Source organism: Melozone crissalis, unplaced genomic scaffold (assembly GCF_028551555.1).
Source record: "Melozone crissalis strain CALT ecotype California unplaced genomic scaffold, PUWL_Pcris_2 ptg000187l_1, whole genome shotgun sequence".
Lineage (NCBI taxonomy): Eukaryota > Metazoa > Chordata > Aves > Passeriformes > Passerellidae > Melozone > Melozone crissalis.
The window spans coordinates 1,522,707-1,536,070 of NW_026535952.1; the positions used below are offsets into that span (position 1 = coordinate 1,522,707).

Here is a 13,364-nt window from a genome sequence, read left to right on the forward strand (position 1 = left end):
ATGAAAGGGTTTGATAGCAAAAACAAGGAGAAAAGAATAAAACCACAACATGGGGTGCACCAAACACAACTTTAAGCACAAAGCTCAGCCTAGGGGGGTGCAGGGATTTTTGATTTCATTTCTGTTTCACGCAGAGCTTCACCCCGAAGGATGAAGAATCAAAGGAATGAAGGTAAAACAGCTGCTGGTGTTGAAAGTCCCGTGGAATCACCGAGGTTCGGGCACCACGGAGTGCCAGCTGCGCCCCATGGGCACCTTGTGCCAGCCCAGAGCACTCAGTGCCACCTCCAGGGCACACCTGCAGGGATGGGCACTGCAAAGCTCCCTGGGCAGCCCCTGCCAAGGCCTGAGCTCCCTTTCCATGGGCAAATTGCTGCTGCTGTCCCAGCTGAGTCTGCCCTGGCCCAGCCTGAGCCGCTCCCTCCGCTCCCGGAGCCGAGCCCGGCCCCTCCTGGCTCCACCCTCGGAGCGGGCTCAGCTCAGCCCGGCTCGGCACCGAGGGGACGGGCGGGACACGCAGCCGAGCCTCGCCCCTCATTCCCCGCTCCCCGGAGGTTTCTCTCCCCCAGAGACCCGCACAGCCCCGGCCCCGCGCCCCCTCCCGGCTCCCGGCCCGCCTCACCCGGCACGGGCCGTCCTGGAAGACGCGCGGGTCCAGGTTGCAGGCGATGGTGGCGGTGGGCAAATCGCGGAGCGCCACCGCCTCCATCTCGCGGTCAACGAAGCTCCACTCCGCGTCCGCCTCCTCTTCCTCTTCCTCCTCCTCCTCCTCCCCTTCCTCCTCGTCTTCCCCGGGCGGCAGCGGCTGCTGGAGCGGCGGCTCCTCCATGGCCGGAGGCGAGCGGAGGCGGCAGCCGCGACGTCGCGAAGGCGGCTTCTCCCACCCCCCGCCCGCCATCTTGTTTCCTTCGCCCCCGCCCCGCAGCAGCCAATCAGAAGCCGCCGCCGCGCCCACCCTCGGCCGTGTCAGCCAATCGGAAGCCGCCGCCGCTGCGGCAACAGGTGGGGCGTGATGCCGCGTCCGCCATGTTGGGCGAGGGCAGCGCCGTGAGGGAGCGGCTGAGCTCCCACCCACAAAATAAACTATATATAAAATACATGTGTATAAAATATACTATAGTTACTATCCGTCCTTTATATTTCGTATATATTGTGTATGTAATACACCTGCGCCCTATATATAACGTATTATACCTGAAAATTGACCACATAATACGCCATATTATTTACCATATAATATACTATATATAATTTTACCATATATTATTATAATATACCATTTATATTATAATTATATTACTATATATATTAAAATATATTACCATATATATTATAATACCATATATTGTTATAATACACCAAATATTATTTACCATATAATTTACCATATAATATACCATATATATAAATATATCTGATACTGTATGTACTGTCTTTATAACATTTTGCTGTATTTCATGTAATATATAAAAAAATATTCTGTGTATGCTATACTGTATGTCTATGTGGTATATATCTAATATATAGTATATAAAAAGGTGCTTTATGTAACAATGCACTGTGTGTATATGTGGGAATATAAATAACATGCAGTATATACAACACATATAAAATATGCTGTATATAATAATACAATGTATGCATTTGTAGTTTTATATATAAATTATTGCATAGAATGCTTTATTATTGCTAGAGAGAGAAAGACATGAGCTCCATGTCCCATGCCTGGAAGTGTTCAAGGCCAGGTTGGGTGGTCTATAACATAAATATTAAATATTTATATAAAAATGCCACATGAATATAAAAATTCCTCACTCAAAGGCTTACAAGTCAGCTGAAAATTGCCACTGTGTGTTATAATTCACTTATCTGCCTTAGGGACCAGCTGACCCAGCCTTGGTGGGCTGGGCTGGTTAGTCTGACCTACGAGACCTGGACAAATATTTTTATTATATTTTTAATATAATGTGCCTGTATCTATATAAAATATCTTCTGTAATATTACCCTTCAGTTTATTTTTATATATACTTAGCACCACCTTCCAGGGGAAGGCCCAAGCTTCAAAGGTCACAGAGTTTTATGAAGTTATTGCTTTTTATTAAGTTACTGGGTTTTTTGAACTTTTTTATTAAGTTATTTTCAAGAAGTTATTTTTATGAAGTTATTGTTCATGAAGTTTTTTATGAAGTTACTGTTTATGAAGATACTTTATGAAGTTACTTTATGCAGTTACTTTTTCTGAAGTTATTGTGACATTTGTGCATCTCCAAGCATCCCACACCAAATTTCTTCAGCCTCTCTGATAGATTTGGAGTAATTTAAGTATTTTTCTGAGGGATAAGCTAAATAAAAGATGGTTTTGTGCTCACTTGTGCTAAGTGACATAAAATCTTCATCCTCTCACATGCAGACAAATGGTCTCTTAAAAGAAAATAACTTCTCCGAGCAAGCCCCAGCTGTTTAATCCTAAATCCAGCCAAAATAAAGCCAATTTTAACAATTTTTTTTTCCAGAGGTTTTTCCTGACAGGGCTGGTGACACTTTCCCCTCTGAGGAGCATCTCTGGATTTTCTGCAGCTCCCTGGTGAAACCCACCTGAGGAATTCCCACCTGAAATCTGCTGTTCCACAGAACTCAGAAAATCCAGAAGCAAAGCCTGGCAGCAAGAAATCCTTGTCCTGCAGCCTGGCAGGAAAACCCCCGGGAAATATTCACAATAACCACTTCAGGTGGCACATTTGAAGGGGAAAAGGCGTTATTAATTGCATTTTATGTCATTAATTGTATTTTGTGTAATTAATTGGAGCTGAGATCGTGCCCTGCAGGGCTCCAGGGCCAAAGGACCTGTCTGCCCTAAGATCTTCAAAGTTTTCAGCATTAATTCAACCACAGACGTGAGAAAAAATAAATATTAAAAGCTGAATCTGCCTCATGTGCAGATTTAATTGTTCATCTTTTCTTTTTTCCTGGGAAGGGAACGTGAAGGCGCTTTTGACTGGAAGAGGTGGCGAGAGAGAGGAAAAAATGGAATTTCCTGCATTGTTTGGGGCCGGTTTGAGTGTAAGTGAGGGTGATTAACGCTAATGATTGTGAAAAACGCCAATCACTTGTTTTGAAAATTGTAAAAGTTTAATAGTAATAAAGTGGTTATAAAAATAGTAACACAATTAGAGTAATAACAATTCGGACAAATTGAATTAGGATGATATGAGACAATAAAAACAAAGAGTTTTGGATGTCTGGGTACTTTTTCTGGGCAGCACGAGCTGGAAAAAGGCCCCACGTTAACAGAGGATTAACCCTTAAAAACAATAACCTGTTGCATATTCATACACCTCATCCATGATGCATAAATTCCATTCAAACACAGGATTCTGTCTGGGCAGTGTCAGCCCCTTCCTCTGAATCCTGATGGTGTCTTCAGGAAGGAAGAATTTCATTTCTTCTGATAATGGGGCAATAAATTCTCTTTCTCTGAAAGATTCAGGTGTCCTGTGGCTGCTGTCTCACTGGGAGTCCTTTCTTTAAAAAAAAGTATCTTAGCACAGTTTCTATTTGAACCATTTTTATAACCTAAAATTATATTTACCACACTACTTCAGAGAATGAATGCAGCATTACTTTCTAACACAACACATATAACATTCATTTGAATAGTTGCGAAAAGCCAATCAGAAAATACATGGACTTTCACATGATTAACGCTAATAATTAACGCTAATAATTAAGGCTAATAATTAAGGCTGATGATTAACGCCGGTGTTTCCCGCAGGAAAAGGGACTCGCTGTGCAGCAGGGCCGGGGGGTTCCCCGCGCTGACACCCCCGTCTGGCGGCCGTGGAACCCCGAGATTCCAGCACGGAATTTCACTGCCGGAGCTGCCCCCGAAAATCCGCCTTGGACACGGACATGCGGCGGGCTGCAGTGGAATGGAATAGAATGAAATGAAATAATACGATAAAATTGAATAAAATTAAATTAAATAAAATGTAAAATAGAATAAAATAAAATGAAATTTAAAAATACGATTATAAAATGAAATATAAAATGAAATTTAAAAATTAGATATAAAGTAAAATTTTAAGATGAAAAATAGAAAAAAAAGGAAAATAAAATAATATAAAATAAAATATGAAATAAAATGAAATGAAATTAAATAAAAATAAAATAAAATATAAAATAAAATATGAAATAAAAAATGAAATAAAATAAAAATAGAATAAAAAAAGAATAAAATAAAGTATAAAATACAAAATATTAAATATAAAATATATAAAAATAAAGTATAAAATAAAAAATATTAAATATAAAATATATAAAATATAAAATAAAAAATAAAAAATAAAAAATAAAAAATATAAACTATAAAATGAAATAAAGTAAAATAGAATGAAATAGAATAAAAGAAAAGGAAATAAAATATCAAATCAAATATAATATAAAATGAAATTAAACAAAATATAATAAAATATAATATCAAATAAAAATATAACGAAATAAAATGAAATTTGAAAACAAAATATAATAAAATATAATATCACATAAAAATATAATGACATAATATTTTTTATTATATAATATTTTTGTCTTCAAATGAAATTTGAAAACAAAATAGAATAAAAGAAGAGGAAATAAAATATAAAATCAAATATAATATAATATGAAATTAAACAAAATATAATAAAATATAATATCAAGTAAAAATATAATGAAATAAAATGGAATAAAAAACCAAAATGGAATTAAATAGAATTAAATACTAAATAAAATGGAATAAAATTAAATGAAATAGAATAGAATAGAATAGAAGGAAATAAAATAAAAATAAAATATATAATATAATATAATATAATATAATATAATATAACATAACATAACATAATATAATGTAATGTAATGTAATGTAATATAATATAATATAATATACATAATGAAATGAAATGAAATAGAAAAAAGAAATGAAATAAAATAGAATAAAATAAAGGGAAATAAAATCTAAAATTAAATATAAAATTAAATTATAAAATAAAATAGAATAAAATATTGATTATCATTCAATGCAGAAAGAATGAACATCCCAGAATTATCGAGGTGAGCAGAAACCTTTAAGGTCACCCAGCAGCACCAACCCCTGTCCCCAAGGGCCACATCCAGACACGTCTGGGACACTCCCAGGGACAGCGACAGTGACCCCAAGCCTCCCTGTGCAGCTCATTCCAAGCCTCACCACTCTTTCCATGGAATTTTTTCCTAAAATCCAACCTGAACCTGCATTTTGTGCATTTTGCTTTAAAAAGTCACGAGATGTTTTCAGCCAATGCAGCTGCGAGTAGTGAATGTAAATGGTGAATGCCTTGAATGCTGTTGATAAAAACACCAGCGAATATTAAAATAGTGATCCATTAAAAATTTTAAAAGTGATCCATTGAAAAATGAAAAAGAAAAGAAAAGAAAACAACAAAGAAAGAGAAAATCTGGTGAACATTTTCCACCTGAAATCTGCTGTTCCACAGAATTCAAAAAATTCAGAAGCAAAACCCGGCAGCAAGAAATTCGTGTCCCTGCAGCCTGTGTTGTTTCAAGATGAACATTTTCCTTGCAGAGAGCTCTGGACCGGGTGTGAAAACACTTTCAGCAGCTTTAGGAGGGGAAAAGCCGCTCCTGAGGTGTTTTCAGGGCTGGATGTGCTCAGCTGAGCACAAAGAATAGTGAGGAGAGGCTCCAGCTCAACGTGGAGCACCGGGAGAGTTCTGGTCACAGAGCAAGAACAAATGGCCCCGGTGATTAAACAGATTTCAGCAAGAAATTAAACATAACTTTAACATTTAGCATCAGAATAAACTGTTAAACGACCTGGGGATTTCCTTTAGGTCTGTTTTCTTTTGGAGGGCACCTGCTTTGCTCAAAGGGAGGTTAAATTAAAGGACTGGGATTCTGGGGACTTTATAAACTCCCTTTGCGTGTGTGGATTGTGCTGGGGAGGCTCAGGCCTGTGTGTGTGGGACAATCTTGGGGGGAACAACCTGTGGGAGAGAAATCAGCCCAGAGCGGCTGCTTGCCACAGGAAAAGCACCTCAAAAAGTGGCGAAATTTACCTCAAAAAGTAAAAGGGGGACTTTGCTGAAGAGGATTTTTAGTGAAATATCCCGGGCTGTCAGGAGGGATGCAGCAAGCAGGGGGCGGCCTGTGAGGGAGCCACGGACTGGAAAGGTCGAACTGCCCTTGGCAAAGGCAGGAGTTGTTCCAGGGCAGGGCAGGATCACAGATCATGGAATGGTTTGGGTTGGGAGGGACCTTAAAATTCATCCCATCCATGGCAGGGACATCATCCTCTGTCCCAGGCTGCTCCAACCTGGCCTTGGGCACTGCCAGGGACCCAGGGACACCCTGTGCCAGGGCCTGCCCACCCTCTCAGGGAGGAAATTGTTCCTAATATCTGATCTAAACCTGTAATTTCTCAGTGTGGAGCCATTCCCTGTGTGCTGTCCCTGCATCCCCTGGCCATTGTCTCTCTCCAGCTTTCCTGGGGCTCCTCCAGGCCCTGCAAGGCCGCCCTGAGCTCAGCCCAAAGCTTCTCCTGTGCAGGTGAGCAATGCCAGCTGTGCCAGCCTTTCCTGCCAGCAGAGCTGCTCCATCCCTCTGCCCATCCTGGAGCCTCCTCTGGGCTCTCTGCAGCAGCTCCAGCTCCTCCCTGCGCTGGGGCAGCTCTGCAGGTGGGGAATCACCTGTGGGGGCACAATCCCAACCCCAACCCCAACCCCAACCCAAATAATAAAAAATAAAATAAAATACTGGATTTAACTAAATTTTGTTAAACAGCATTTTATATCCATCTTTCTAATGAAAGATTAAAATAAAATGCTGTTTAACAAAACCAGCACAGTGGAGTTGTTTTATGGCAGGCATCCGCCTCAAAAAAGCCACGCTTCACAAGGGAAATGGAACTGGCTGAAATGAAATGAAATAGAATATTGAAAATATTATAGTAGTAGTAGTAATAGTAGTAGTAGTAATAATTATATATTATATATCATATATGATATATGATATATGATATATGATATATGATATATTATATATTATATATTATATATTATATATCATATATTATATATCATATATTATATATCATATATTATATATTATATATAATATATCATATATCATATATGATATATTATATATGATATATTATATATGATATATGATATATGATATATGATATATTATATATTATATATTATATATCGTATATCATATATTATATATTATATATTATATATTATATATCATATATTATATTATACATTTTACATTATACATTATACATTATATATTATATATTATATATTATACATTATACATTATACATTATACATTATACATTATATATTATACATTATATATTATATATTTGTATTTATATTTATAATAAATAGTTAAATGTTATTTTATTATATAATAATAAAATGATAAAAAAATAAAATATTGGTTATAAATTGAGAATGATGGCAATAAAACACCATGAAACAAAAGCAGCACAGTGGACTTCACAGTTTTATGGCAGGGATCCGCCTCAAAAAAGCCACATTTCGCAAGGGAAATGGAGCTGGCTGAAATAAAATAAAATAAAAATAGAATAAAATTAAATTAAATTAAAAATAAAATAAAATAACATATTAGTTATAACTAAATGGAGAACTTCTAGTGAAAGATGGCAATAAAATGCTGTTTAACAAAACCAGCACAGTGGAGTTCAGAGTTTCATGGCAGGGATCTGCCTCACAAAATCCACGTTTCACAAGGGAAATGGAGCTGGCTGGAATAAAATAAAATATAAAATAAAATTCAGCTCCGGAATGAGGTGGGGAGGAGAAATAACAGGAGAGCTAAAAGCTTCCTTGGAGTTTGTTTTTATTATTATTCTTTTATTTCTTGCAGAGCAGTCAGTACCAGCCCCGGTTACTGATTTACAGCCGGGCTCGGTCACGGGTGCTGGGGCACAAACGGGTTTGTCAGGCAGAGCTGCTGAGGGAATAATCAAATAAATGTGAGAACATTTCAGGAAAATCTTCAGTAAAACCTCTGCCAGAGCTGCTGGGAGAAAGGGCAGGGTTGGGTCCTAATCCTGGGAAAAGGAAAAATGGAAAGGAAAGGAAAGGAAAGGAAAGGAAAGGAAAGGAAAGGAAAGGAAAGGAAAGGAAAGGAAAGGAAAGGAAAGGAAAGGAAAGGAAAGGAAAGGAAAGGAAAGGAAAGGAAAGGAAAGGAGAAATAAAGGGAAAGGAAAAGAAAAAGAGAAAGAGAAAAGGAGAAGGAGAAACAGAAAGAGGAGGAAGGAAGGAAGGAAGGAAGGAAGGAAGGAAGGAAGGAAGAAAGAAAGAAAGAAAGAAAGAAAGAAAGAAAGAAAGAAAGAAAGAAAGAAAGAAAGAGAAAATTAAAAAAGAAAAGGAGAAGGCAAAAGGAAAGGATTGTGGCATAACCTGCATGAAAATAAAATTATCATTATGAATAAGACAAATTCTCTTGACTGCACATGTACTTCTACATCAGCAACTCGAACATTTACATTGCTGCTTTGAAATATTCCAGGTTTTATTCCCAAAATCCATAATTATCACGAATTCCCTGGGGTGGGAAGAGCCCTTCAGGATGGTCCAGCCCTGCTGTCACCCCAGCATCACCCCTGAACCCCAACAGTTCCTTTAAAATACATATTAAACATAAAAATTCCCTGAATTTTGCAAAGAACTGGAATAAAACCCAAGATCAAGTGGCAGTGGTGCAGAATGGAGGGGGAAAATAAAAGCTGTGAAAGATGAAATTAAATTTAAAACAAGAATATTTTTTAAAAATCAAGTGAAGCGTGATTAGGGGTCATATTCCAAGAAATTATTTCAAGAAACAACAGGCACAATAAACGAGGAAACATTTAAAATGAAAGTTTGATGAAGCAGGAGTTAAAATAATGGAGTTCAAGACAATCTGGACACTTTTATTTAAAGTGAACAAAATCTCTGGGAGCTTCCAAAAGCCTGGAGTTATTTCCAGGCTCCCAGGAAAATGCTCTAATTAAGGCTCGCTAACGAATTTTGCGGAGCACTGTGAGGAAAGCAGCGTTTATTGCCCGGAAAACTCGAGTTGATTTCATTCATTCCGAGCCTGAAGGTGTCCCTGGCACCGGGCTCGGGGCAGTTTTATTTGCAGGTTTATTTGCAGGTTTATTTGCAGTTTTATTCGCAGTTTTCTTTGCAGATTTACTTGCAGATTTATTTGCAGATTTATTTGCAGATTTACTTGCAGTTTTGTTTGCAGTTTTGTTTGCAGTTTTATTTGCAGATTTACTTGCAGATTTATTTGCAGTTTTATTTGCAGGTTTATTTGCAGATTTATTTGCAGATTTATTTGCAGTTTTGAGTTTGATTTGCAGATTTATTTGCAGTTTTGTTTGCAGTTTTATTTGCAGCTTTATTTGCAGATTTACTTGCAGATTTATTTGCAGATTTACTTGCAGATTTATTTGCAGATTTACTTGCAGATTTATTTGCAGTTTTATCTGCAGTTTTATTTGCAGATTTATTTGCAGTTTTATTTGCAGTTTTATCTGCAGTTTTATTTGCAGATTTATTTGCAGTTTTAAGTTTTATTTGCAGATTTATTCGCAGTTTTATTCGCAGTTTTATTTGCAGTTTTATCTGCATTTTTAATTGCAGTTTTATTTGCAGATTTATTTGCAGGTTTATTTGCAGTTTTATTCACAGTTTTATTCGCAGATTTATTTGCAGATTTGTTTTAAGGGCTGGTTTTCATTTGCCTGGAGCAGGTGAAATCCAGCTGAGGTCGGAGCCGTTTTCCACACTCACCTCCCAAATTCCAGGAGGAGGAAGAGGAGGAAGAGGAGGAAGAGGAGGAAGAGGATGAAGAGGAGGCAATAATGAAATCCCAGCTCCTCGATGAGCCTGGCAAAGGCTCTCAGCGTTAAACACCTGAGCGATCCCCGAGCAAGGAGGGGTTTGGAAATGGGGGTCCCTTCCTGAGGCAGGAATCCAGGAATCCAGGAATCCAGGAATCCAGGAATCCAGGAATTCAGGAATCCAGGAACTCAGGAATCCAGGAATCCAGAAATCCAGGAATCCAGGAACTCAGGAATCCAGGAACTCAGGAATCCAGAAATCCAGAAATCCAGGAATCCAGGAACTCAGGAATCCAGGAACTCAGGAATCCAGAAATCCAGGAATCCAGGAATCCAGGAATCCAGGAATCCAGGAACTCAGGAATCCAGGAATCCAGAAATCCAGAAATCCAGGAATCCAGGAACTCAGGAATCCAGGAATCCAGAAATCCAGAAATCCAGGAATCCAGGAACTCAGGAATCCAGGAATCCAGAAATCCAGAAATCCAGGAATCCAGGAATCCAGGAACTCAGGAATCCAGGAATCCAGGAATCCAGGAATTCAGGAATCCAGGAATCCAGGAATCCAGGAATCCAGAAATCCAGGAATCCAGGAATTCAGGAATCCAGGAATCCAGGAATTCAGGAATCCAGAAATCCAGGAATCCAGGAATTCAGGAATCCAGGAATCCAGGAATCCAGGAATCCAGGAATTCAGGAATCCAGAAATCCAGGAATCCAGGAATCCAGGAATTCAGGAATCCAGAAATCCAGGAATCCAGGAATTCAGGAATCCAGGAATTCAGGAACTCAGGAATCCAGGAATACAGGAATCCATAAATCCAGGAATCCAGGAATTCAGGAATTCAGGAATCCAGGAATTCAGGAATCCAGGAATCCAGGAATCCAGAAATCCAGGAATCCAGGAACTCAGGAATCCAGGAATTCAGGAATTCAGGAATCCAGGAATTCAGGAATCCAGGAATCCAGGAATCCAGAAATCCAGGAATTCAGGAATCCAGGAATCCAGGAATCCAGGAATTCAGGAATTCAGGAATCCAGGAATCCATAAATCCAGGAATCCAGGAATTCAGGAAGAGCCTCTGGAAGCGATGGGAGCAGGGAATTCAGAGCTCGGCAGGGATTCCCGAGCAGAATCAGAAGCCTGGAGTTGTCCAAAAGGAGCCAACACGAGGTTCCAGGGCAGTCACCAGGGCTTTGCTGCTTCTCAAATTCCAGATTTAATCCCAAACCACGATTTGATTGAATTAGACTAAAAACCAATATATAGTGTCTGGTTTTTACCTTGGCTTCATTATTCTATTTTTTCATTATAATAGTGCTGCTTAACCAAAAGAAAAGGAAAATCGAAGCTTCTTTTGGACAATGAGCAGAAAAGGAAAATCGAATATTCTTTTGGACAATGAGCAGGTTTACAGTACTTGAATATAGCGAAAATGACGGAGTTTGATTTCTTTGCAAGCTTTGTTGCTGTTTTTCAACATATTCCAGAATGATTTTTTTCAGAATTTAACTCAGGGCTGCTCCTGTGGGAGCCGGGAATTCAGGAATTGAGTAAAATCAGAAGGAAGAGTGGGGCTGGGCATGAAGGAGCATCTCCTCCTTCTCTCTGCTTGTTCAGCCTCATTTTTGGGGGGATTTTGGGGGGGTTTCAGTGCAGCACCCGCGATTCCCCTGTGCCCTGAACATTCCTGCCTTTTTCCCGAGCCCCGGAGCAGCTGCCGAGGGCCGGGAATTGGGCAGGGATTGCCCCGGATCGGCTCGGCACAGATGGCAGCCCCGCAACCCGCCGGGATTTCCACCAGGACATCCCTCCCTCCCTCCTCCTCCTCCTCCTCCTCCTCCTCCTCCTCCTCCTCCTTTGCTCTGAACCCTCCCAGCCACGAGATATCGGAATTTCACACCAGGAAAATCAAGGAACCCGGGACAAACGGAACAAACATCCATGTATTCTGAAAGCAGGAGAGAATTCTAGTCCTCCCATAGAATTCTTTCACTTGCAACTTTGCCTTTCCCACAGCTAAAATAACATTTTAAATAGGATATAGAACTGGTTTACACACAAATAAAGGGGTCTGGGGTTATTTTTTCCATCTCAAAACGTATTAATATTCGGTATTAGTATGTAAGTATTGATAATACAGTATTCATATTCTTATCTAGATAATTTTTTATGCCACAAGTGCTTCTTGTCTCCAGCCAGGCAGTTTGTACCTGTCTGTGTTTACCCTGACAAATCCCTCCCTCCATCCCAAGCTGGGGACACCCAGTTTAATTCCCCCCCTTTTTCTGGAGCCTCGACTTCCCACTAATTCCCAGTGCAAAAAATCCGAAGCAAAAGGAGTTGGTTTTTTTTTTTTTCCTTATCTCTGGCTGTAAAAAAATATTACAACTTTGGTCTGCAGTGGGGAAGGAAAAGGAGCTACAATAATCCCAGCGAGTCCAGCCTAATTAAAACCCCCCAGGGATAAAAGTTGTCCCCACCAGACTGCGAGGGGATCTTCGGCTGTGGCTAAAGCCTGACATCTGTGAGCACCAATTAATTAATTAATTAATGCCTCCACTCATCCTTTAATAAAGAAGTGTGCGCTAATCCTCCCCGAGGCCGAGCTCCGAAAATCACATTTATTAGCCAAGGGCTGTTTTAGGAACAGATGGGGTGTAAAGAGCCTGACGGAACGGGGGGGGGGGAGCGCGGAGAGCGAGAGATTAATTAATTAATTAATTGTTAAGTAATTGAGGGATGAGTGAGGGGAGCAAGAAATGCAAAGCTCCGGGATGCCGCTGGGACAGGTCTGGGTTTAACATTTCTGTATCCCCAAAACTCCTTCGGGAAACGCAGAAGTGACAAGGGACCTCTTCGCCTGTCCCCGGCTCTGTCCCTGCTTCCCCCTGTCCCGGTGCCCTCACAGGCTCAGTTCAGCAAAATGACAAAAATCGAGAGAGGGAGAGCTCGGAGAGATCCCTAACAAATGATTCCTGCCGCGATGGCATCAAACACTCCGCCTGAAGTTTGTGTCCTACAAGAGAATCAGCGGCTGCCTGGGGGGGCTGTTAGTCCTCGGCTCTGTCTTTGTAAGGCTCCCGAGAGTGTTTAACCAGTTAATCTTTTGTTAGCCTTAAACCCCGCGCCGATGCTCGCGGCAGGCACGGCTTAGCACAGAAAGGGATTTCTGTTGGTTTTTGGTCTGGTTATCACTGAAAGGGTTTGGGCTTTGTTGGCCTTGAAATCCTCACCTTGTGAGAACTGAAGGCAGGGAACGGGTAAATAAAGGAAAATAGATCGTGTGTTAATGGATAAGCTGCGCAGGGAACAGGGCACAGGCAGCTCTGCTGGGGCTCCACCTGATCGACAGGACACAAATCCTGGGTCACACTGGGAACCTGAGCCAAACCTGACACAAACCCAAAGGAGCTGTGCAAAAACCCAAAACATTCAATCACCCAAAGGAG

At 40.1% G+C, this 13,364-nt stretch overlaps 1 protein-coding gene across 1 annotated transcript in view; it reads right to left on the bottom strand.

Moving 5' to 3' along the window:
- RCAN1 (regulator of calcineurin 1) overlaps window positions 1–890 on the bottom strand; it is a 47,286-nt gene extending 46,396 nt beyond the window's left edge. Inside the window, exon 1 of the mRNA XM_054293823.1 lies at window positions 623–890. Within this exon, the coding sequence (XP_054149798.1) occupies window positions 623–829 (207 nt within the window). The 5' untranslated portion in view covers window positions 830–890. The remainder of the gene's footprint in view (window positions 1–622) is intronic.
- Window positions 891–13,364: the final 12,474 nt, after the last annotated feature.